Raw genomic sequence first — 25,484 nt, 5'->3', positions numbered from 1 at the left:
AAGACTCTGGGTGGGAGGGAGGATTCAGGCATGTAACATAGTGGCAGTGGAGGAACTAGAGGGGGATGAATTGTTCTGTGGAAAACTGGGAAATGTTACACATGTACAAACTCCTGTATCTCACTGTTGACTGTAAACCATTAATCCCACAATAAAGAAGAAATTTTGCAGAGAGTAGTAAATATAGTGGATGGTACATGTGTCAAATTTCTCAGGTTTCTGCAGAATACAGATTCATGCACCTGGTCCCCACCTGCAGGGGAAAAGCCTTGTGAGTGGTGAAGCAGGGCTGCAGGTGTCTCTCTGTCTCTCTCTCTCTCTCCCTCCACTTTCATTTTCTGTCTCTATCCAATAATAACCAAATAAAAATATAAAATTTTTAAAACTGTGGTCTATGCATCAAAACATTGAGACATTTTCCTCTTCTCATATTAGTTAAATAGTTAATTGTAAGACTGTAAGTTAATAGTATATATTAACACCATTCCCACCACCAAGGGTCTGTGTAATTCCTCCCTCCCCTACCAACAACAGGGAAGTTGAACATCCATCTCACCCTCCACCCAGATATTTTTACTTTGGTGCTATACTCCAAACTCAGTCAGAGTCTGCTTTGAGCTTCTCTTTCTATTCTTCTTTCTCAACCTTTGTTTATGAGTGGGATCATCCCATACTCATCTTTGTCTTTCTGACTTATCTCACTTAACAGGACTCTCATATTTAACATAACAGGATTATGTTCAGTGAGATGAAAATATTTAAAAGAAAAAAGTGCTGGTCTCTCAGCATGAAGTTTTGAGTTCAGTCCCTGAAGGTGCACCTGCTGGAGTGATGCTCTGGTTCTCCCTCTCCCTCAAAAATAAATAAATAAGTAAATAAACAAATAAGCAAATAATGTTTTTTATAATAGGGCAAGGGAAATAACTTGCTGGTTATGCAAAAGACTTTCATGCCTGAGGCTCAGCGCTACCATGTTCAATTCCTGATCCTACCATCTTCTTCATGAATAAAGAAAAAATAGTATTTCATGTGGAATGGAAGAGAAGATGGGACCATGAGAATACAAAAAAGAAAAATATAGACAGTTGTCGAAATAAAAATTAACCCATATCTACAACCTTGTGAGAATTGCTGTCAGTTCCAATGGAGGGAGTGGGGACACAGAACTCAGAGAACAATGTGGAATTATACCCATGTTTACTTATAATTTTGTACATCAATTTTAAGTCACTAATAAAATTGAAAAACATTTCAAGAGAAAAAAGAGAGGGAAGTTACTGATACATATCTTGGGAGTGGGAGGAGGGGTGATGTGGAAATAAACATTTGTGGTGCCTGGTGGTAGTGCACATGTTACAGTGCAGAAGGACCCAAGTTTGAACCACTGGTCCCCACCTGCAGGAGAAAAGCTTTGCAAGCAGTGAAGGAGATCTGCAGGTGTCTCTCTGTTTTTCTCCTTCTCTGGAAAAAAATATATATTAAGAGACAGAGAGGGAGAGGTAAAGAGAGGGAGAGACTAAAATAAAACCTGAATATATACCAGAAATCTCTGGGGTAATATATATATATATATTGAGAGACAGAGGTGGGGAGGGGGAGAGGGAGAAACTAAAATAAAACCGAATATATACCAGAAACCTGTGAGCCTGGTTTATATCCTTGGAGCTGAGTCCATATATTGATGGTTCAACCCTGCACCCTAGTGGTGACTTCATCAATTTGCAGGAGGCTTTTTGTTTTTGTTGCTTTTTTGTCTTTTTTTTTTTTTTTTTTTTTTTAACCAGAGCGATGTTCAGCTCTGCTTATGGTTGTACTTATGGTGGTGTGTGTGTGGGGGGTTGGATGTGGAACTTTGGAGCCACAGGTATGAGAGTCCTTTTGCACAACCATTATACTATCTACCCTCAGCCCTTTCCTTCATTTTGTAAGTGTGGTTAGTAGTAGTTCAGGAGACTAAAAGACCAGGTGGGTGACACACTCAGTTAAGCACACATTTCCTCATGTGCACGGAATTATGCTAAGGGAAGCAAGCCAGATGGAGAATAATCTATATGGAGTGATCTAACTCACGAAGAAACAATGAAGGGCTGGGCGGGGGCAGAACCATAAAGTGTACCTGTTACCATATGAGAGGACCCAGGTTCAGGCCTCTGCTCCCCACCTGCAACAGGGGGAGCAGAGCTGCAGGTAGCTCTTTCTCTCCCCTCCCCTCTCCATTTCACTCTGTTATCCAGTAAATGTGGGAAGAAAATACATAGATTGGGAGCCTGGCGGTAGTGCAGCGGGTTAAGCATACGTGGTGCAAAGTGCAAGGACTGGTGTAAGGATCTCAGATGGAGTCTCGGATCCCCACCTGCAGGGGGTCACTAACAAGCTAAGAAGCAGGTCTGCAGGTGTCTATGTTAGCTTCACATTAGCCTGAAGGCCTGTTGATGACTATCTGTGTTTACCCTGATGTAGTCAAAACATCTCCTTGAAGCTGCTACATACAACAGAGAATAAAAAGAATTTAACATGTTTGTTATAAAGCATAGCTGTTAGTAATTTTTAAAAAGTTCATTGTGGTCTGGGAGGTGGCACAGTGGATAAAGCACTGTATTCTCAACCATGAGGTCCTGAGTTTGATCCCAGGCAGCACATGTACCAGAGTGATGTCTGGTTCTTTCTCTGCTCTTATCTCTCTCATGAATGAATAAATAAATAAATAAATAAATAAATAAATAGTTCACCAGATGCCAGTCTAGCTTCATGGGCAGGAGAGAGATAAGTATATTGGTTTGTACATGCATAACATCCCCCAGTTTCCCATATAACAATACAACCCCCACTAGGTCCTCTGATTCCTTCCTGGAATTGTATTCTCCCCACCCACCCCAGAGACTTTTACTTTGGTGCAATACGCCAATTCCATTTCAGGTTCTACTTGCATTTTCTTTTCTGATCTTGTTTTTCAACTTCAGCCTGAGAGTGAGATCATCCCATATTCATCCTTCTGTTTCTCACTTATTTCACTTAACATGAATTTTTCTTTTTTTTTAAATTTTTTATTTTATTTTATTTATTCCCTTTTGTTGCCTTTGTTGTTTTTTATTGTTGTAGTTATTATTGTTGTTGTCGTCATTGTTGGATAGGACAGAGAGAAATGGAGAGAGGAGGGGAAGACAGAGAGGAGAGAAAGACAGACACCTGTAGACCTGCTTCACTGCCTGTGAAGTGACTCCCCTGCAGGTGGAGAGCTGGGGCTCGAACCGGGATCCTTATGCCGGTCCTTGTGCTTTGCACCACCTGCGCTTAACCCGCTGCGCTACAGCCCGACTGCCAACATGAAGTTTTCAAGGTCCATCCAAGTTCCGCTGAAAACGGTGAAGTCACCATTTTTTTTACAGCTGAGTAGTATTACATTGTGTAAATATACCACAACTTGCTCAGCCACTCATCTGTTGTTGGGCACCTGGGTTGCTTCCAGGTTTTGGCTATCACAAATTGTGTTGCCAAGAACATATGTGTACACAGATCTTTTTGGATAGATGTGTTGGGTTCCTTAGGATATATCCCCAGGAGATGAATTGCAGTGTCATGGGGTAGGTCCATTTCTAGAATTCTAAGAGTTCTCCAGACTGTTCTCCACAGAGGTTGGACCAATTGACATTCCCACGAGCAGTGCAGGAGAGTTCCTTTGACCCCACACCCTCTCCAGCATTTGCTGCTGTTACCTTTTCTGATGTATGACATACTCACAGGAGTGAAGTGGTATCTCCTTGTTGTCTTTATTTGCATTTCTCTGACAATCAGAGACTTAGAGCATTTTTTCATGTGTTTCTTAGCCTTTTGGATCTCTTCCGTGGTGAATATTCTGTCCATGTCCTCCCCCCACTTTTGGATGAGGTTATTTATTGTCTTGTTGTTGAGTTTGGCATGCTCTTTATATATGTTGGTTATTAAACTCTTGTCTGATGTATGGCATGTAAAGATCTCCCATTTTGTGAGGGATCTCTTGATTTGGGTAGTGGTTTCTTTTGCTGTGAAGAAGCTTTTTAATTTGATGTAGTCCCATAGGTTTATACTTGCCTTAGTCTTCTTTGTAATTGGGTTCGTTTCATTGAAGATGTCTTTAAAATTTATGCGGAAAAGAGTCCTGCCAATATTTTCTTCTATGTATTTGATAGTTTGTGGTCTAACATCCAAGTCCTTGATCCACTTGGAATTTACTTTTGTATTTGGTGAAATATAGTGGTTCAGTATCACTCTTCTGCATGTTTCAACCCATTGTTTCCAAAACCATTTGTTGAAGAGACTCTGCTTTCCCCATTTAATAGTCTGAGCCCCTTTGTCAAAGATTAGATGTCCATAAGTGTGGGGGCTCACGTCTGGTCTCTCAATTATGTTCCACTGGTCAGTGTGTCTATTGATGTTCTAGTACCAAGCAGTTTTGATGACAACGGCCCTATAATACAAGTTGAGATCTGGGAGTGTGATGCCTTTGGTTCTGTTCTTCTTTTCTCAAGATTGTTTTGGCTATTCTATGCCTTTTCTGGTTCCAGATAAACATTTGTAGCATTTTTTCTATTCTCCTAAAAAATGTGCTTGGGAACTTGGTGGGGATAGCATTAAATTTGTACATGGCTTTGGGTAGTATATTCATTTTGATCTTGTTAATTTTTCCAACTCATGAACATGGAATATCTTTCCACTTCTTTGTGACTTTTTCAATTTCCTTGAGAAGTGACTCATAATCTTCAGCATACAAGTCTTTCACTTCTTTGGTTAGGTTTACTCCTAGATATTTTATTGTTTTTGTTGCTATAGTAAAAGGAACTGATTTCTGGATTTCAATTTCTTCTAACTTAGTGTTTGCATAGAGGAATGCCACTGACTTTTGAATGTTAATTTTGTAGCCTCACACCTTACTGTATTTCTTGATGATTTCCAAAAGCTTCTTGATGGATTCCTTAGGTTTTTCTGTGTATACTATCATGTCATCTGCAAATAAGGAGAGTTTGACTTCTTCTCTTCCAATCTGTATCCCTTTAATTCCTTGCTCCTTCCTGGTTGCTATGGCAAGAACTTCAAGCACTATGTGAATAGTAATGGTGATAGTGGGTAGCTCTGTCTAGTAGTACCTGATCTGAGTGGAAACTTTCAGACTTTCACCATTGTGTATGATGTTGTCTGTAGGTTTGCTATATATAGACTCCATTATCTTCAGGAATTTTCCATCTATTCCCATTTTTTGTAGTGTTTTGATTATAAAGGGATGTTGTATTTTGTCAAAGGCTTTCTCTGCATCTATTGATATGACCATGTGGTTTTTGGTCTTGCTTTTGTTGATGTGGTGGATCACATTGAATGATTTATGTATGTTAAACCAACCTTGCATGCCTGGGATAAACACCACTTGATCATGATGAACAATCTTTTTGATATACTGTTGTATCCGGCTGACTAGAATTTTGTTCAATATTTTCGCATCTATGTTCATCAGAGATATTGGTCTGTAGTTTTCTTTTTTGGTTGTGTCCCTGTCTGCTTTTGGTATCAGGGTGATGTTGGCTTCATAGAAGTTGGCAGGGAGTATTCCAGTGTCTTCAATCTTCTGGAAGACTTTTAAAAGTAGAGGTATTAGTTCTTCTTTGAAGGTTTTGTAGAATTCATTTGTAAAACCATCTGGTCCAGGACTTTTATTTTTGGGGAGATTTTTGATAACTGTTTCAATTTCATTAGCTGTGATGGGCCTGTTCATGTTATCCACTTCCTCTTGACTTAGTTTTGGAAGTTGGTAGGTATCTAGGAAATCGTCCATTTCTTCCAGGTTCTCTAGCTTGGTGGCAGATAGTTGTTCATAGAAGCCTCGCATGATATGTTGAGTTTCTGCGGTGTCTGTTGTGATATCTCCTCTTTCATTTACTATCCAATTTATTTGGGTCTTCTCCCTTTTTTGTTTTGTGAGTATGGCTAAAAGTTTGTCAATTATGTTCACTCTTTCGAAGAACCAACATTTACTTTCATTGATCTTTTGTATGGTTTTCTTATTCTTGATGTTATTTATTTCTGCCCTAACTTTAGTGATTTCTTGTCGGGCTGAGCTTCATTGACGGGAGACAGATGACCAGGGACTCATGGTTGAGCTGTAGGCAGTATCTCTTTATTCATGCAGGATGCAGCGCAATCTCTACCAAGCTAAGCTAAACTCAAACTAAAACGAACAATGTTGTCTTTATATATACTTCCCAAGTAGGGTGTGAACAGGATGTGACATAGAGAGGGTGGAGAGAAAAGTGACTGGTGAAAATCAGAGTGTGACAAGGAGAGGGGGCGGAGCAAAAACATACCATGAACCAGTGGGGATTGAACCAATGCCCTGGAGGGAGGGTGGTGCTTGTTAACAGCGGTTATGTAAATAGAATGAAGTGGTTATGTAAATAGAATAGTGTTAAGCAGGTGGGATTTAAACCAAATGAAACAGAAGGGGTTTTTAAAAGCATACCAACAATTTCTGTCCTTCTGGTTGCTATAGGGTTCCTTTGTTCTTCTCCTTCTAGGTCTTTAAGATGAGCAATCAGGCTATTTATTTGTGCTTTTTCTTGTTTTCTTTTTTAAATTTTATTTAAGAAAGGATTAATTAACAAAACCATAAGGTAGGAGGGGTACAACTCCACACAATTCCCACCATCCAATCTCCATATCCCACCCCCTCCCCTGATAGCTTTCCCATTCTCTATCCCTCTGGGAGCATGGACCCAGGGTCATCGTGGGTTGCAGAAGGTAGAAGGTCTGGCTTCTGTAATTGTTTCCCTGCTGAACATGGGCATTGACTGGTCGGTCCATACTCCCAATCTGCCTCTCTCTTTCCCTAGTAGGGTGTGTCTCTGGGGAAGCTGAGCTCCAGGTCACATGGTGGGGTCTTCAATCCAGGGAAGCATGGGCAGCATCCTGATGGCATCTGGAACCTGGTGACTGAAAAGAGAGTTAACATACGAAGCCAAACAAATTGTTGAGCAATCATGGACCCAAAGCTTGGAATAGTGGAGAGGAAGTGTTAGGGAGGTACTCACTGCGAACTCTAGTGTACTTCTGCTTTCAGGTATATATTTTGCAGTAGTTTATGGATACGTGTGAACATATGCTCTCTCTCACAGAAACTGGTGTATATCTAGGTTTTGGGACTTTGTTAGAAAGTGAACCACCTGAGATGAAATTAGGGTATACTATGAAAGGAAAGGTCTCACCCGAGTAATGAAGCTGAAGGGTTGTCATTCCACAGGTGAAGTCTCTGGACACAGTCTGAAGTGAAGCATGTTGAGGTGGCAATCATTGCATTGGTTAGGTTGTGATCGGTGGATGCAATATTATTTGATATGGATTGGGAGAGGCATATGGGAAAGTGGGCCCTATCCAAGGGTTCCAGGAAGTAGAGGCTCTATAGTGGAGATGTGAGGTTCCTGCTGTCTTAGGGTTCAAAAAGACAATCAATAGTTAATGTTATCACATTATTTGGTAATTGGGTTAACTTTGAAAAGTCCTTTTGTTATGGTTTGCTGTACAGTACACAGTATCTTGTATATAGCTGTGTTTTTCTTGTTTTCTAATGTGTGCTTGTATAGCTATGAACTTCCCTCTCAGTACTGCCTTAGCTGTGTCCCAAATATTTTGATAGCTTATGTCTTCATTTTCATTGAAGTCTTGAAACATTTTGATTTCTTACTTGATTTCCTCTTTGACCCAGAGGTTGTTAAGAAGTGTGCTGTTGTGCTTCCACATTTGGGGACTATTACTAATCATTTGTTGATTGTTAAGTGTTAGTTTAATTCCACTGTGGTCTGAGAAGATGCTTATGATGATTTCAATGCTCTTGAATTTTCTGATGCTATCTTTGTGGCCTAGCATATGGTCTATCCTTGAGAATGACCCATGTGGACTTGAGTAAAATGTGTATTCCAGCTTTTTGGGATGAATGAGTCTGAAAATGTCCAATAGTTCTAGTTTATCTGTCTCTTCATTTAGCTCCCTTATGTCTTTATTGATTTTCCGCCTGGATTATCTGTCAAGTTGAGTGAGTGGTGTGTTGAATTCCCCTACTATGACTGTGTTGCTGTTAATGTATTGCTGTAGCTCTTTCAGTTGACGTTTGATGTATTTAGATGGCTTCTCACTGGGTGCATAGATGTTAATAACTGTTAAGTTCTCTTGATTGACTGATCCTCTGAGCATTATGTAGTGTCCATTCCTATCTTTTTTAATCTTATGTATTTTAAAGTCTATCATGTCAGATATGAGAATAGCTGTTCCTGCCCTTTTTTGTGGGCCATTGGCTTGTATGATAGTTTTCCATTCTTTCACTTTAAGTCTGTGTTTGTCTTGTTGAGTTAGGTGGGTTTCCTGTAGACAGCATATTGTTGGGTTGTGTTTTCTGATCCATCTTCCTACTCTGTGTCTCTTAATAGGTGAATTCAGGCCACTGACATTTATTGATATCAAAGATTGAAGATATTTTAACGCCATTCTTGTAGAGTTTTAGAGTGTTCTGATATATGTTCTAGTTATGATGATCTGACTGTTTATAGAAGACCTTTCAGAACCTCTTTCAGGGCAGGCTTGGTGATAGTTGATTCCTTCAACTGTTGCTTGTCTGAGAAGGTTTTGATGCCTCCATATAGTCTGAATGACAGTCTAGCAGGATATAGTATTCTTGGTTGAAAGCACTATCGAGTGCTCAATGAGAAAGGTTTTTTTTCCAATCTCTTCTGGCCTGTAGTGTTTGTGTGGAAAAGTCTCCTGCTAATCTTATGGGTTTTTCTCTGTAGGTGACTCTTTGTTTTTCTCTTGCAGCCTTCAGGATCCTTTCTTTATGCTGGGAAATTATGCAGATGCAGTCCCATCTGCCATGTGTCCCCTCAGGCTACTGCTAGTTCCCGCGAGAGTTGGGACATTCTCGGAGTGCTTGTTTCGCCATGTTGTGCCCTCAGGGCATTGTCTATTTCCCTGCGGTATTTGGAGTGCTTTGGTTACTCCTCCCCCCTCCCATTCTCACGAGTTATTATCCTATCCTGGAGTGCTATGGTTACTCCTCTCCCTTCCCATTCTCGCGAAAGCTGCTCCTATAAAAACCTTTCTTCTTCCGCACCTCGCTCTCTTGCCAGCGCTCCATGCCGGTGTTCAGATGCAGGAAAGGTTACTGCGTGAGGCGGACATTTTCGCTACCACCTCGTGGCCCAACATGCTTCTCTAGCACCCAACTCTGAGATACCAACACAAATAAAAATTTGTGTTTCCTCTTCGCTCTGGACTCCCTCTCTCTCATCTCCGTGGTGCGCACAACAACATCTTTGTCCTTTTTCCTTTCCATTCTAAATAGGAAGTGTCTTGGTGTCTTTAAGTCTGGGTTAATTCTGTTTGGGACCCTCTGGGCTTCTTGAATCTTTATGTCTTTGATATTGTCTAGACTAGAGAAGTTTTCAGCTATTATGACCTGAAGAATGCTTTCTTACTCTCCCTCTCTTTCGTCTTCTGGTTACGCCAATAATGCGTATATTGTTTCTTTTGAAGTCATCTCATAGGTCTCTATTGTTGTTTTCAGCATCTCTTAATCTCTTTTGATATCTCTTACTTCTTTTTTAGTTGTCTCTAATTCATCTTTGATATTGCTAATTCTGTCTTCAGCCTCATTGATTCTATTCTCTCTGCCCTCTACTGTTTTCTGGAGTTCATCTATTTTGTTTCCCTGTTCTGATACTGTTTTAGCTTGTTCAGCTAGTTGTGTTCTTAGCTCAGCGATTTCAGCTTTCTGCTCTCTAATAACCTTGAGATACTTAGTGTTTTCTTCCATAGTCTCATTTGTTTTCCTGTGTTTCTGATTATAATTCTTTCAAACTCTTTACTAACTCCTGTGATTATTTCCTTAGTAATGTTTGGATGGTGAACTCGTTATTTTGTGCTTCACCCTTTGGGGGGCTTTTAGTTGGATTGTTGTCCTGGTTAGTTTTTCCAATATTTCTTCTGGTTGGTTTACCTATTTTATATATTATGTTATGAGTTCCCTCTCTTAGTACTATTCAAATTACTGATAACTATTTCCTGGATTGACTTGTGTCTAAGTAAGGTTTACTTATTTATTTATTTTTTTTACCAGAGCACTGTTCAGGTCTGGCTTATGGTGGTGCTTGGAATTTAACCTGGGACTTTGGAGCCTCAGGCATGAGAGTCACTTTGCATAACCATCATGCTATCTACCCTCTGCCCTCCTGGCTCTTTATATCCAATAAATAAATAAAGATAATACAGAAAATTTTAAAAAGTAAAGAAAGTAAAAATAGCTGTAGTCAAGAAGTGCTAAAAATGTGCATGACAGATGAATTCAGGTGCTCTTTAGTGGAATTTAAATGTCTTTATTGGGTGAATGACCCTGCAGAGGTTCCATACGGTGAACTCTCCTTCTTTCTCTCTCTCTCTCTCCCACTCCTTATCTTCCATTTTTATTTCCATATGAAGTGAGGGATTGAAATGAATCCTTATGGGAGTGCAGTGGGTTAAGTGCACATGGCAGAAAGCACAAGGACCTGAGAAAAGATCCCAGTTCCAGCCCCAGCTCCCCACCTGTAGGGGAGTTGCTGCACAAGTGGTGAAGCAGGTCTGCAGGTGTCTATCTTTCTCTTCCCTTCTCTGTCTCCCCTCCTCTCTCGATTTCTCTCTGTCCTATCCAACAACAATGACATCAATAACAACAATAATAACTACAACAACAATGAAAAACAACAAGGGTAACAAAAGGGAAAATAAATATAAAAAAATAAAAAATAAGTGAAATGAATCCTCAGTGAAAGTCCACCACTGAAAGTGAAAGTCCACCACTGAACTGAGCCTCCTATCATTTAGAGAAATCTTTATTTATTATTTTTTTGATTTTTTAAAAATTTTACCAGAACACTGTTCAGCTCTGACTTATGGTGGTGGTGGGGGAATGAACCTGGGACTTTGGTGACTCAGCCAGGAGAGTCTCTTTGCATAACCACTATGGTATCCACACCTGCCCTAGACAAATCTTTATAAGAGAAAATTTGCAGCAGTATCCAGGGAGTATAACAGGCTCCCAGTTATAGAACACAGTCTGGCCACAGAAAGTACGTGGGTTCATGCTCAACAAGATGGAAGAAGAGTGTCTTAGGTCCTTCAGAACCTCCATCAGCTCAATGCAAAGCAATTTGAATATCCAGGTGTGGAGAGTTCCCTGAAGGCTGTAACTTTCCAGGGGGCAGGACAGACCTCCAGACTCCAGCCAGGCAAACCAGCCCTGTGCTGGGGCAACTTCTCCAGCATGGCCATGGAGAGTCAGTCCCCATGGAGCTTGAGGGTCCTGAGCTGGGAGCAGAGGCTTAGGGCAGGCAGGATTGCTTCCAACTGGGAGTCCAGGATCCCACACAGACCTAAGTCCAGGTTCTGGAGGGTGGCTGCGTAACCCTCTAGCAGGAGCTGCAGGGACTCTGCTGAGTGGGTCAGACTGGTGCCTCTGAGACACAGGTCTCTGAGCTGCATGAGTCTCGGTCACCAGGACAGGCAGGTCATCTCAGCCTCCAGGAGTCTGCAGTGAATTATGGAGATGGCCTCCAAGGAGGTGGTCAGGCACCATAGTGGTGGATGTGATGTCAGGGCCACTGTCAGATAAAATCTGAGCAAGCCAGGACTGAACTGAAACAACTCATCCTTTTTTAAATTTCTTTATCGGGGAATTAATATTTTACATGGACTTCTGGAAACTGCACTTGTCTGTTTCTTATATGAAGATGAGAAGAATTTGCTCTCCAGATCTATTGGGAAGGGTGAAGGTTTGTCTGTCTGTGTGATGACCTTCAGAAACTAAAATGTACGCCTCTCCAAGGGCTCACATTCTTAGGCTGTGACTCTCAGGTCTACAAAATTGGGGCAAAAGCATAATGGTTATGCAAGAAGACTCTCAAGCCTGAGGCTCCAAGGCTCCAGGTTCCTTCTCCCAACCCACTATCGCTGAGTAGTGGTATATAAATAAGTACACAAATAACCAATTTTGACTGTGTATGACTTTTTTATATGTGTGAGACAGGTTTTAGCCCAGCCCCCACCATGTTAAAAATGTGGTCTCTTTCAATCTGCCTCTTTCAGAAAAAAAAAGAATGTAAGTCACAGATCACTTCTTTTAGTGAGAAGATATTCTCTTTTCTTTTCTCCTTTGTAAGATATATTTATTTGGGGTGGGGAAGACAATATACTGATTATGCAAAGAACTCTCTGGCCTGAGGCTCCAAGGTCTCAGGTTAAATTCCCCCCACCACCATAGACCAGAGCTGAGAAGTACATTGATAAAATAATTTTTAAAAGTACTTGTTTTTTGATGAGTAAGAGAGAACTAGAGTGTCAATTGGACATGTGGGAATTCCAGGAATTGACTTGGGACCATATTATTAGAGTTCAGAGCTTTGTACACTGGACCATTTTCTAGGCTTGGGAATTCCTTTTTCCATGGAAAGCCGAAAGATGTTCACTGTGGCTCAAAGAGTAAGACTATCTCATCTGACCAGCTCCCTTTTACTTTCTTTTCTTTTTAAGATTTTATTTATTTATGAGAAAGATAGGAGGAAAAAGAAAGAACCAGACATCACTCTTGGCACATGTGCTGCTGGGGATTGAACTCAGGACCTCATTCTTGAGAGTCCAAAGTTTTACCACTGAGCCACCTCCCAGCCAACTCCCTTTTAATTTCTAAACTGCGCATGGTCCTGGAGGTGGCACAGTGGACAAAGTGCTGGACTCCCAGGTCTTGATCAATCCTTGGCATCACATATGCCAGAGCCATGACCAGCCTCTTTCCATCTCTCTTAAAAATAAAGTTTGAAAATATGGTAGATACTGAAATGAAAGATTTGCAGGCAGGGAGCTGGGGGGTAGTGCAGTGGGTTAAGTGCACATGGCACAAAGCTCAGGGACAGACATAAGGAAATGGGTTTGAGTCCCCAGCTTCCCACCTGCAGGAGGGACACCTTACAGGTGGTGAAGCAGGTCTTCAGGTGTCTTTCTGTCCCCCTCTCTGTCTTCCCCTCTCGGTTCTCAGCAACGACAGCAATAACAACAACAATAAACAAACAAACATAAAAACTACAGGCAAAAAAGAATGAGAGAAAGAATTACTTACAACTCAGGGATGGAAATGAAAACTGAGTGGGTGGGGCTCAGTCTTACTTATCAAGTACATGCAGTGCCTATGTCTCATCAGGAACAAGAGATTTCTGAGATACAAACTGGGTGAAGAGGTAGCCAAATCATGGAGGATACATCATGTGTGACTAGTAAGATTCTCTTTGTCATCCATATTTTCTTAGGTTTCTCCAGTGAGGCCACACTCACAAGGACATCTTCACCCTATCCCTCTTCTAGATATTCAGATAGTCACTTCTGATCCTAGAGGTCACATGTCCATAGTAACACATCTTCCTGTCTCCAAAATTTATTCTGTTAAGTAGGGCCGTTTAATTTATCTTGTTAAGTAGTTCATGTCTCATTCTACCCTTCCATAAACTGTGGGCATGTGTTCTGTCTGTAGCTGCTGTTTACCTTATCTTCAAAAAAAAAAACTACTTCAATTTCATGCTGACAGAAGTCAGACCAGATCAGGGCGGGCTGTCCTTTCTCTAAGGTCATCACATCACAGTGTGAACAGACAGAGGTGGTGAAGTAGATGAGCCTAGCCTGTCCCAATTCCCACAGAACATCCATCCACCAGTTCATAATGGATACTCTCAAACTGAACTGGGTCAAAGATGGCCTAAGGCATATGTATAACTCTCCAGTGGATCAGAAATCACCTCAAGTCTCTGAGCGGACAAGCCAGCTGTATACCTCAGGAGCTCCTTCAGCATGAGCAAGGAGAGGTAATTTCCATGAAAGTTGAGGGTACTGAAATGGGAGCAATGGTTCAGGGCAAACAAGAAGGTGGCCAGCTCAGAGTCCAGGACCATACTCAGGCTCAAGTCCAGGTGCTGGAGGGTGGTTGTGCATTGCTCCAACAGGAGCTACAGGGGTTCAAGGCCAGGCGGCACAGTGATACCTCTGAGACACAGCTCCTTGAACTGAGTCATGCTTGGGCACTGGGTCACATAGAAGTCAGGCTCTAGTCATGAGTTGTTAAATACAAGAGGGTCTCCAAGAGATCACTAGGCACCTGAGGAAAAAAGTCAAGGAAGTCAGTCCTGGGAAACATGGAGGATGCTGGAGGAAGAGGAAGTTCCCCTCAGTCAGAAGCACTGTTCCCCCCTTCCCTGCCCAATAACTGCCTCCTGCTGACAAGTCCTGTGCTCGGTCTCTGTGCCAACAATGCTCCCATCCCAGCCCCTCAAGTCCCTGTACCCTGGGATACACAAATGCACCTGAGCATCTGGCCCAGGTGCTGTTTCAGAGAGATGGGAGAAGTCATGTAGAGCTGCTGTAGGCTGTGCAGCTTGTGAAACTGAGCCATTAACAGGGAGAAGAGCTCCTCCTAGTGGCCTCCCAGATATTTGGGACTCATGAATGAAGATGGCCTTAGGACGAAGATGAAGAGTTTCTGAAGGTTTCTCATCTTGCCATGTTGGGAAATTGTGAGGATGTGGGTGAGCTTGGAACTTGACATGAGAGACATCCATGCTCTCACCTTATCAGATTCCTTGCCTCACAAAGCACCCTGCATCCCTCATACTATGGCCTGCTCCCTTATTATCTACATTGTTGGTATGCTTCTGGATTCTGCTTGTGAGGCCTTCTGTTTTGATCATCACATTGGGTTCACTCTGTATTGCTTGTGATGGGCTCTATTTGCATATCCATTGTTGGTCCTCACTCCCCCTGCCTCTGGAACATTGGTTTGGCTCTTGCTCCCCCTGCCTCTGGGACACTTGGTTTAGTCCTTGCTGGTTCACACTTTTTTCTTCTGCCTGCCCCCTATCATACGTATTTCCTTTGTTCCTGACTCTTCCGCCAGAGGAGAGAGGCAGGAGAGCATTGTGTTTTGATTTGAAGAGATTCGTTTTTTGAACCGCTTCCCCGCTCATGAATAAAGATTGAACTGCGTTCTCAGCTCAGCCATGAGTCCCTGGTGGTCTCTCCCACCCACACAGCTAATCTGGCACTACATAATCATTGTTTTGCCAGAAAGATCCCCACCCATTCCATTCCTTTGATCTATCTTTTTTCTAGCCTCAAGACCCTCCCTGCCTGCAGGGGAGTATTATTAATCCTACCAGTTAAAACCCTTGCAACAGTTGCTAAGGAAGTTTCTACCTTTCCAGTCCCTTTTTTCCTTTCTCCACCCCTTTACTAGCCATTTCTATTTCTGACTTGCCACTTTCAGGTCTGCCCTTTAAAAGGCTGTGCTCCCTGCTCAATTAAAAATCGAATTGCTTCACCACCATGAGTCTGTTCCTAAGTCATCTCTCTCGTGTCGCCTAGTGAGTAGCAGCCCAGATTGGCTCCAGTCGTGTTCTCTTCAACCCAGAAAGTACACGCCTGGGAAGAGGCACCCCCATGCCAGCCTGGCACTCAAGTTCCTTACTAGATCTATAAAGTCATTCTAAAATGTCTATGTAGATAAGAATTGTTTTTCTTTTTTAAATAAAGGGTTATCTTTTGAAAATTTTTATTGTTGTTGTAGTTATTACTATTGTTCTTATTGATGTCAGTATTAGATAGGACAGAAAGAAATGGAGAAAGTAGAGGAAGACAGAGAGGGGGAGAGATAAAAATAAGTACCTTCTAACTTTCTTCACCACTTGTGAAGTGACTCCCATGCAGGTAGGGAGCTTAGGGTTCAAACAAGGATCCTTATGCCAGTCCTTCCATTTTACATCAGTCCTTGAGCTTGACCCACTGTGCTACTGCCCAATTCCAAGGAATAGTTTTTCTAATGCCAGTGATTTTGTATGTTTATCAATTTTATCATGCCCATTCATTGTTGACATCAGTAAATTTTCAGTACAAAGTGAATTTATTTCATATATTAGAATTTAAGACAAAGAATCAAAGTACATACTCATATTCCTTTCATGTATGAATTATTCAGAGGTGTGGGTTCTCTGGTATAGCATGATTTCTACAATTATTTAGATATATTTACTTATGTATTAACAGAAGATGGAGAAATAGACAATAATCCAGACATGTCTCTAGCCCATGTAGTGCAAAAGCTCAAACCTGAAAACTATTATAGTGAACAACTAGCCTCTACACCATGTCTCAGGTTGCATCTCCCTCTCTAATCTTTAGTACACAACCTATGCTCAAAAGTTTGATTTCCACTGAGAATATTTTTGTTTTTGAAAATTAGTGGAACAACTGAATCTTTTACTACATAGGGTTTTGCTTCATTGTGAATACTTTTTTCATGTCTACAAAAAGGGCCAGAATAACAGAATGTTTTCAACACTGGTTACATTCATCAAGTTTTTCTTAATTGTGGGTTATTTCATGTTGACAAAGATGACAGGGAGAATCCATGTTTTGGGGTTTCTTTTATGTCTCCAACGTAAACTGGCATGAATGAATGTTTTACTACATAGTTTACATCCGTAGGGTTTCTCTCCACTGTGAGTTCTTTCATGAATCCGAAGATTACTGGAAAAAGTGAATGTTTTACTACATAGTTTACATTCGTAGGGTTTCTCTCCACTGTGAATTTTTTGATGTTTATGAAGATAACTGGATCGGTTGAATGTTTTACTACATAGTTTACATACATAGAGATTCTCTCCACTGTGAATTTTTTAATGTCTCTGAAGATGACTGGAATGACTGAATGTTTTACTACACTATTTGCATTCATAGGGTTTCTCTCCATTGTGAATTCTTTCATGTCTCTGAAGATGACTGGAACAACTAAATGCTTTACTACATAGTTTACATCCATAGGGTTTCTCTCCACTGTGAGTTCTTTCATGTACCCGAAGATTACTGGAAAAAGTGAATGTTTTACTACATAGTTTACATTTGTAAGGTTTCTCTCCACTGTGAATTCTTTCATGTCTCCGAAGATTACTGTGAAAACTGAATGCTTTACTACACAGTTTACATCCGTAGGGTTTCTCTCCACCATGAGTTCTTTCATGTATCCGAAGATTACTGGAACTAGTGAATCTTTTACTACATAATTTACATTCGTAAGGTTTCTCTCCACTGTGAATTCTTTCATGTAGCTGAAGACTACTGGATTGACTGAACGTTTTACTACATAGTTTGCATTCATAGGGTTTCTCCCCACTGTGAATTCTTTCATGTAGCTGAAGAGTACCAGATTGCCTGAATGTTTTACTACATAGTTTACATTCATAGGGTTTCTCTCCACTGTGAATTTTTTCATGACTCTGAAGACTACTGGAATGACTGAATGCTTTACTACATAGTTTACATTCATAGGGTGTCTCTCCAGTGTGAATTCTTTCATGTCTCCGAAGACTACTGCAATGATTGAATGTTTTACTACATAGTTTACATTCATAGGGTTTCTCTCCACTGTGAGTTCTTTCATGTTTCTGAAGATGATTAGAATAAGTGAATAATTTTTTGTATACTTCACATTCTTGAGATTTTCTACCATTATGACTTTTTTTGCCCTCAGAGATTTTCACAGTTGTATTCCTGTAAAATCATAAATAATTAATTAATGATGTATTAATAAAAAAAATTGAAATTGAGTCTATTTTCAAAATGCATGACATTATTTTACTTAGTAAGCCACAAAATCAGACATTGACAATAGATTTGACTAAAAACATATACTGAAAAATACCACAAATATTCAAAATTATAAAAAGATCTCACGTTAAAAATAAAGTTAAAAATTTGGTAATAAGGGCTGGATAGTGGCCCAACAGGCTGAGCACACATGCTGTAATGTTCAAAGACCTAGATTTGAGACCCTAGTCCCCACCTGTAGGAGGAAAGCTTTGCAAGTGGTGAAGTAGAAATGCTGGAGTCTCTCTTAATTTCTCACTCTCTGTCTCCTCCTTCCTCTTGATTTCTGGCTGTCTCTATCCAATAAATAAATAAGATAAAAATTGGTGAAGTCAACAAGGGGAACAAAAAGGAACATAAATATGGAAAAAATGTTAAAAAAATTGGTGAAATCTAAATACTTTCATAAAATATATTATGCTAAAACTAATATATTCACAGGTATTTTGTATGTATTAATTGAACTAGTATTTGTTAGTAGCAACTTTTAGATTTCTGTTGAAATTTTTTATTGAAAAGATTGATCTTTTCTGTAAGTTTCATAAAAATATAAATATTCATACACTGAAGATATTCTTATTGTTTCCAAGCATAATATTTTATAAATACTAAGCATCTTTGCCCCCTTTTTAAAATTTCAGTTTACTAGTTACATGTGAGAAAGATTTTCCTATGAAGTAGATAAAAGACAGATAATTATGGTACATTTGTTGCCAGTGACTCAAATGAAAACTTTAGTCGTATAGATCACAGACTTCTTCTTTGAGTCACTTGTACAACCAACTATTCTATAACCTATTCATGAAGTATTTTTGATGAGCTTATTTGAAAAATTTATCTATTTGTTGTAGTCATTATAAATTCCGTTTTCTCAATAAATTGTATTGAAAGGTGTGCTATGCAATTGTTAAATCAGAGCACACAATGAAGAACCCATGAGTCCACTTATACAGGGAAACCATGGAGGCACCAGATCTCAGTAAATTACACAAAGACAACATTTTTGAAAACACAGTAGCTTTTAAGGTGGTACATCACCCTTCATTGTAAATGTATCTCTCACCTTTGTTTACTCCCAGGCAAGTTATGCTGCTCTTTGGTGGAATGTTCTTGTATCTTTTCTAAAATTACAAAATATAAATGTATTAAAATTATAAAAGTAAGTTCACTTTTTGATCCATCGTGACTCATGGTCAAACCTTGCTCACTTAACTGTGTCTCCATTCTACATTGCTAAACAAAAAGTGATTTGTCTTCTGGTTGAAAAATTAAGGCAATTATAGTTACCTATTGAGAGAAAGTTTCTGAAGTTTTCACACATCACATCTCTGTAGAGTTTCTTCTCTGAAGGATTCAATAGTGCCCACTCCTCTGGAGTGAATATCACAGTTACATCTTCATAGGTCACTGAGCCCTAAAATGTGTGCAATATTTTCTTGTGAGAAAATGCAAATGACAACAGTTTATCCATTCAGTCTCTATTTTAGAAAGTCTGTGAATTATTATTTCATCTGCAAACATGTCTTTGGTAATGTGAGCATCAAATACCTCTTAATCATTGTCTAGAGGTTGGTACATTGATTAGAATGTTGGGCATTCTTTCACTCAGGCCCTGAGTACAATCCCTGGTATCTCATGGGACAGAGAGATATCCCTATTCTCACTATTCCCTCAATAGTTTTGTAATTAGTTAATGGTAAATACTTAGTGGACTGTGTGGAAGTATGACTGAAAGGGTGCTCATGTTGCAATATAAAAGGGCATAGATTTGTGGTCTGGGAGGTTGTCCAGTGATCAAGTTTGGACTCTAAAGCATGAGGTCCTGATTTTTTTCCCTGGTAGCACATGTGTCAGAGTGATGTCTGGTTCTTTCTCTCTCCTCCTATCTTTCTCATAAATAAATAAAATTTTGAGGAAAAAAAAAGGACCTAGATTCAATATCCTTATTCTCACATGCACGGGGGTGGGGGATGGGGGGACACTCTTCAGAAGTGGTAAAGTAATTTTGACATTTTCTTCCTTATTTAAAGGGAGAGTTTATATAGGTAAAGAGAATTTGATAGGGAGAGTGAAGTAGAAGTTAACTAGAATTGAACCTATAGTCCCGGGGGAATTAGAACTCAATGTCTGGTGTACCTTCTTAGTACCTTCAGTTCTTTTCGTTAAAAAAAAATTAATTTCATTTATTAAATATGAAAACAATTTCTTATGACACACAGAGATAGAGATATCTCAACTTCACTTTCCACCTCACTTTCCTTATTCAATTTTCTTCACCTACATAAAACTCAAAAATATAAATAAGACAGAAAATTGCCACTGGGTTAATGAATTTATAATGAATCCACAGTGATAAAAAAAAAAGATGGGATAAAAAAGTAACACATGATGATTATGATAATCTTGTTAGAAATGAAACCTCTCTGGCCACACATAGCCCTTTATAAAATTAACATCATTATTGAAGCATGGAAATTATGCTATTATTTAGAGTGATCATACCACACTAGGCTTCTCTGTGTAGAATCAGTGTCCAAAAACAAATTTAAAAGTGCAAGAATCTTATACAAATAAATTAATTATTATCAGGTGTGCGGCAGTGGTGCACCTGGTTAAGTGTACATATCATCATGAAACAGGACCTAGGCTTGAGGCCTGCTTCCCTCCTGAATGGGGGGTATTTCATGAGCAGTAAAACAGGCTTGTAGGTGTCTCCTATCAAATAAAAAGCAAAGAAAAAATCGCTTTCTGGGGCAGTGGATTCAAACATCTCACATAACCATTATGCTATGTACCCCTACATAACCATCAGAAGAGGGGATGGGATGTGGCATTCTGGTAGTGGAAACTGTATGGAATTGTATCCCTCTTATCCTATGGTCTTGTCAGTGTTTCCATTTTATAAATGAAATTTACATAATAAAAAAAGTAAGTGAAAAAATGAGGGTGGAGGAGATAACATAAGGTTTCTGCCTGAGGCTCTCAGCTTCCAGGTTCAATTCTTTGACCCACCATGAGCCAGGGATGATCAGTGCCCTGACAGAAAGAGAAAGGAAGAGACAAGAGATACAGAAAGTAATATGATGGGAAAAACAGAAACAGTAAAATAAACATGTATCAATTAAAGAACAACTTATTCAAGAGAAAAAAAAAAACAGACTCTGATGGGGGGCAAGTCACTTACCCAAGAAACTGCCATCTCTTCCTCTTTTCCTAATGTCTTTCAGACCAGAAAATGGAAGATCAATCACAGCAATAGCTTGAGACTCTGAAATCTAGCAGCACAGCCTCCTCTTCACTGGATAGTATGGCCCCTAGATGGAAGATACTGCAATGAATAAAAGTCAAAATACCCTAGATGTTCAATGTAAATGAAGAGATTATGGAAACATTTAGTGAGTTATCCTGCCTATTAGGACCATTACAAAGCCCACAGATTCTATTGACATTTCTTTCCAACTCTTTAATTTTTCTTCAACAAAAGCATTCACAAAAATCTAGAAAGACGGGAGTTGGGCGGTAGTGCAGCAAGTTAAGTTCACATGGTGCACTTAATCTCACCTAAATACTGCTCAGAGATCTCTATTAAAACAGTGACATGGGCAGGTGGCTGGGGTGGTTGAAGCCAAGATGGCAACTTGAAGACTACACCTGGCATAAGCTCTGCAAGGAAGCTGCATTAAACCTGGGAATTTCAGGTGAGGGTAGGATTTCCAGGCCAGCGGCAGATAAAGAATGTAGGAGAGCTCTAAGGAAGAGCACCAAGGAAGAGTTCTATAAGCCACCCTTAGGCTGGAAAACAGGCAGAAAAGGACACAGGAAACATGGAGTTGGCTAACAGACTGTGAGTGTGACTCTTTTCTGCTGCACTCCAAGACCAACCTCCACAAAAGAGGAGTAAGAGAGCCAGCTACAGGCAAGAGACCACTTAATATAATTTCTTTATCAAAATACCAAACTCAGCAGGAGCCATCTAGAGGAGGGGTTTCTTTTCCCAAGAAAAGGTTTTTTTCTTTTATTTTCCTTTTATCTCTTTCTTTCTTTCTTTAATTTATTTATTTATTTTGACACAGGCTAGAGCTCAATCATTTATCTGTAAATGGAAACACTTAGAATCGCCAAAAGAACTTGATGAAAGGAAACAGAAATGGTGGCATCACACTCCTAGATCTCACACTATATTATAAGGCCATCATAATGAAACCACACTGGTACAGGAATAAAAATAGGTACACAGACCAGTGTAAAAGAATTGAAAGCCCAGAAACAACCCCCCAAACCTATAGTCACCTAATTTTTTATTGGGGGGCTCAAAGTATTACATGGAGGAAGGAAGCTCTCTTCAATAAATGGTGCTGGGAAACTGGGTTGAAACATGCAGAAACATGCAGAAACATGCAGAAGAATAAAATTGAATCACTTTATCTTACTAGAAACAAGTCAACTCCAAATTGATCAGGGACCTGGATGCTTGGCCAGAAACTATCAAATACTCAGAGGAAAACATTGGTGGAACTCTTTCCCATCTAAACCTCAGGACAACTTTGTTGATCCAAATCCAACTGCAAAGAAGACTAAAACAAAAACAAATCAATGGGACAATACAAAATTGTAGAGCTTCCATATAGCAAAGGAAACCATCACCCAAAGATGGAAACCCAAAGGAAACAATCACCCAAAGTAAACCATCACCCAAAGACCCCTCAAAGATTTGAAGATCTTCATATGCCATACATCAGACAAGAGGCTAGTAACAAAAATATATAAACTATATAAAGAGGTCACCAGACTTAGCAACAAAAAAAAAAATGATCCATCTAAAAATGGGCAGAGGATCTGAAAAGGATATTCACTACGGAAGAGATCCAAATGGCTAACAGACATATGAAAAATTGCTCCACATCACTGCTTGTTAGAGAAGTGCAAATAAAGACAACAATGAGATACCACATTGCTGAGCTATCCTGCAGGTGCTTCTTCCCGGGCACTTACTCATGCGGAAGTGGCAGGGTAGAAATAAGGAAGTGACTAGAAGGAGCAGAGTGGAAAAAGAGCAAGAACCAGTGGGGATTAAACCAATGCCCTTTAGAAAGGGTGGTTCTAAGCCTGCCTTGAAAGAAGTTCTGAAAGGTTTCCTATAAACAACCAGACCACCACAAATAGAAAATTTATCAAAACACTCTAAAACTCTACAAGAATGCCGTTAAAATATCTTCAATCTTTGATATCAATAAATGTGAAAGGCCTGAATTCACCTATTAAAAGACACAGAGTAGGAAGATGGATCAGAAAACACAACCCAACAATATGTTGTCTACAGGAAACTCACCTAACTCAACAAGACAAACACAGACTTAAAGTGAAAGGATGGAAAACTATCATTCAAGCCAATGGCCCACAAAAAAGGGCAGGAACAGCTATTCTCATATCTGACATGATAGACTTTAAAATAGATAAGATTAAAAAAGATAGGAATGGACACTACTTAATGCTCAGAGGATCAGTCAATCAAGAGGACTTAACAATTATTAATATCTATGCACCCAATGAGAAGCCATCTAAATACATCAAACTTCTACTGAAAGAGCTACAGCAATATATTAACAGTAACACAATCATAGTAGGGGACTTCAACACCCCACTCTCTCAACTTGACAGATCATCCAGGAAGAAAATCAGTAAAGACATAAGGGAGCTAAATGAAGAGATAGATAAACTAGAACTATTGGACATTTTCAGAGTCATTCATCCCAAGAAACTGGAATACACATTTTACTCAAATCCACATGGATCATTCTCAAGGATAGACCATATGTTAGGCCACAAAGACAGCATCAGCCTATTCAAGAGCACTGAAATCATCCCAAGCATCTTCTCAGACCACAGTGGAATTAAACTAACACTTAACAATCAACAAAAGATTAGTAACAGTACCAAAATGTGGAAGCTCAACAGTACACTTCTTAACAACTTCTGGGTCAAAGAGGAAATCAAGGAAGAAATCAAAATGTTTCGAGAGTTCAATGAAAATGAAGACACAAGCTATCAAAATATTTGGGACACAGCTAAAGCAGTCCTAAGAGGGAAGTTCATAGCTATACAAGCACACATTAGGAAACAAGAAAAGGCACAAATAAACAGCCTGATTGCACATCTTAAAGACCTAGAAGAAGAACAACAAAGGAACCCTAAAGCAACCAGAAGGACAGAAATTACTAAAGTTAGGGCAGAAATAAATAACATTGAGAATAGGAAAACCATACAAAAGATCAATGAAAGTAAATGTTGGTTCTTCGAAAGAGTAAACAAAATCGACAAACCTTTAGCCAGACTCACAAAACAAAAAAGGGTGAAGACCCAAATAAATTGGATAGTAAATGAAAGAGGAGATATCTCAACAGACACTGCAGAAATTCAACGTATCATGCAAGGCTTCTATGAACAACTATATGCCACCAAGTTAGAGAACCTGGAAGAAATGAATGATTTCCTAGATACCTACCAACTTCCAAAACTAAGTAAAGAGGAAATGGATAACATGAACAGGCCCATCACAGCTAATGAAATTGAAACAGTTATCAAAAATCTTCCCAAAAATAAAAGTCCTGGACCAGATGGTTTTACAAATGAATTCTACAAAACTTTCAAAGAAGAACTAATACCTCTACTTTTAAAAGTCTTCCAGAAGATTGAAGACACTGGAATACTCCCTGCCAACTTCTATGAAGCCAACATCACCCTGATACCAAAAGCAGACAGGGACACAACCAAAAAAGAAAACTACAGACCAATATCTCTGATGAACATAGATGCGAAAATATTGAACAAAATTCTAGCCAACCAGATACAGCAGTATATCAAAAAAATTGTTCATCATGACCAAGTGGGGTTTATCCCAGGCATACAAGGTTGGTTTAATATACGTAAATCAATCAATGTGATCCACCACATCAATAAAAGCAAGACCAAAAACCACATGGTCATATCAATAGATGCAGAAAAAGCCTTTGACAAAATACAACATCCCTTTATGATCAAAACACTACAAAAAATAGGAATAGATGGAAAATTCCTGAAGATAGTGGAGTCTATATACAGCAAACCTACAGCCAACATCATACTCAATGGTGAAAAACTGGAAGCATTTCCCCTCAGATCAGGTACTAGACAGGGCTGCCCACTATCACCATTACTATTCAACATAGTGTTGGAAGTTCTTGCCATAGCAATCAGGCAGGAGCAAGGAATTCAAAGCATACAGATTGGAAGAGAAGAAGTCAAACTCTCCTTATTTGCAGATGACATGATAGTATACATGGAAAAACCTAAGGAATCTAGCAAGAAGCTTTTGGAAATCATCAGGCAATACAGTAATGTGTCAGGCTATAAAATTAACATTCAAAAGTCAGTGGCATTCCTCTATGCAAACACTAAGTTAGAAGAAATTGAAATCCAGAAATCAGTTCCTTTTTCTATAGCAACAAAAACAATAAAATATCTAGGAATAAACCTAACCAAAGAAGTGAAAGACTTGTATACTGAAAATTATGAGTCACTACTCAAAGAAATTGAAAAAGACACAAAGAAGTGGAAAGATATTCCATGCTCATGGGTTGGAAGAATTAACATCATCAAAATGAATATATTACCCAGAGCCATCTACAAATTTAATGCTATCCCCATCAAGATCCCAAGCACATTTTTTAGGAGAATAGAACAAATGCTACAAATGTTTATCTGGAACCAGAAAAGACCTAGAATTG

The 25,484-nt window shown here is 39.5% G+C and overlaps 2 protein-coding genes and 1 long non-coding RNA gene across 7 annotated transcripts in view; 2 read left to right on the top strand and 1 right to left on the bottom strand.

Moving 5' to 3' along the window:
* LOC107523366 (zinc finger protein 791-like) overlaps nt 1-19,151 on the bottom strand; it is a 104,553-nt gene extending 85,402 nt beyond the window's left edge. Inside the window, exons 1-3 of one of the 2 annotated variants that reach the window (XR_009544401.1) lie at nt 19,009-19,151; nt 18,785-18,842; nt 16,661-17,625 (exon numbers count right to left, since the gene is read on the bottom strand). Coding sequence is in view for 1 of the 2 variants with exons in the window: in XM_016194137.2 (XP_016049623.2) it covers nt 16,800-17,625; nt 18,785-18,842; nt 19,009-19,042 (918 nt within the window). In the remaining variant the exon portion in view is untranslated. Of the gene's footprint in view, nt 1-16,412; nt 17,626-18,784; nt 18,843-19,008 lie in introns of those variants that run through there. The other variant, XM_016194137.2, reaches the window with a different exon arrangement.
* LOC107523368 (zinc finger protein 709-like) overlaps nt 1-25,484 on the top strand; it is a 486,341-nt gene that overhangs the window by 301,471 nt on the left and 159,386 nt on the right. The window lies entirely within an intron of this gene.
* Nucleotides 1-25,484, top strand: part of LOC132532454 (uncharacterized) — a 242,782-nt gene that overhangs the window by 72,598 nt on the left and 144,700 nt on the right. The gene's annotated exons all lie outside the window — the stretch shown is intronic.

The sequence above is a fragment of the Erinaceus europaeus genome, chromosome 13 (assembly GCF_950295315.1).
Source record: "Erinaceus europaeus chromosome 13, mEriEur2.1, whole genome shotgun sequence".
In the NCBI taxonomy this organism is placed as follows: Eukaryota; Metazoa; Chordata; class Mammalia; order Eulipotyphla; family Erinaceidae; genus Erinaceus; species Erinaceus europaeus.
Note: the sequence above shows the minus strand (reverse complement) of the source record. Positions and strands in the feature narration are given on the sequence as shown.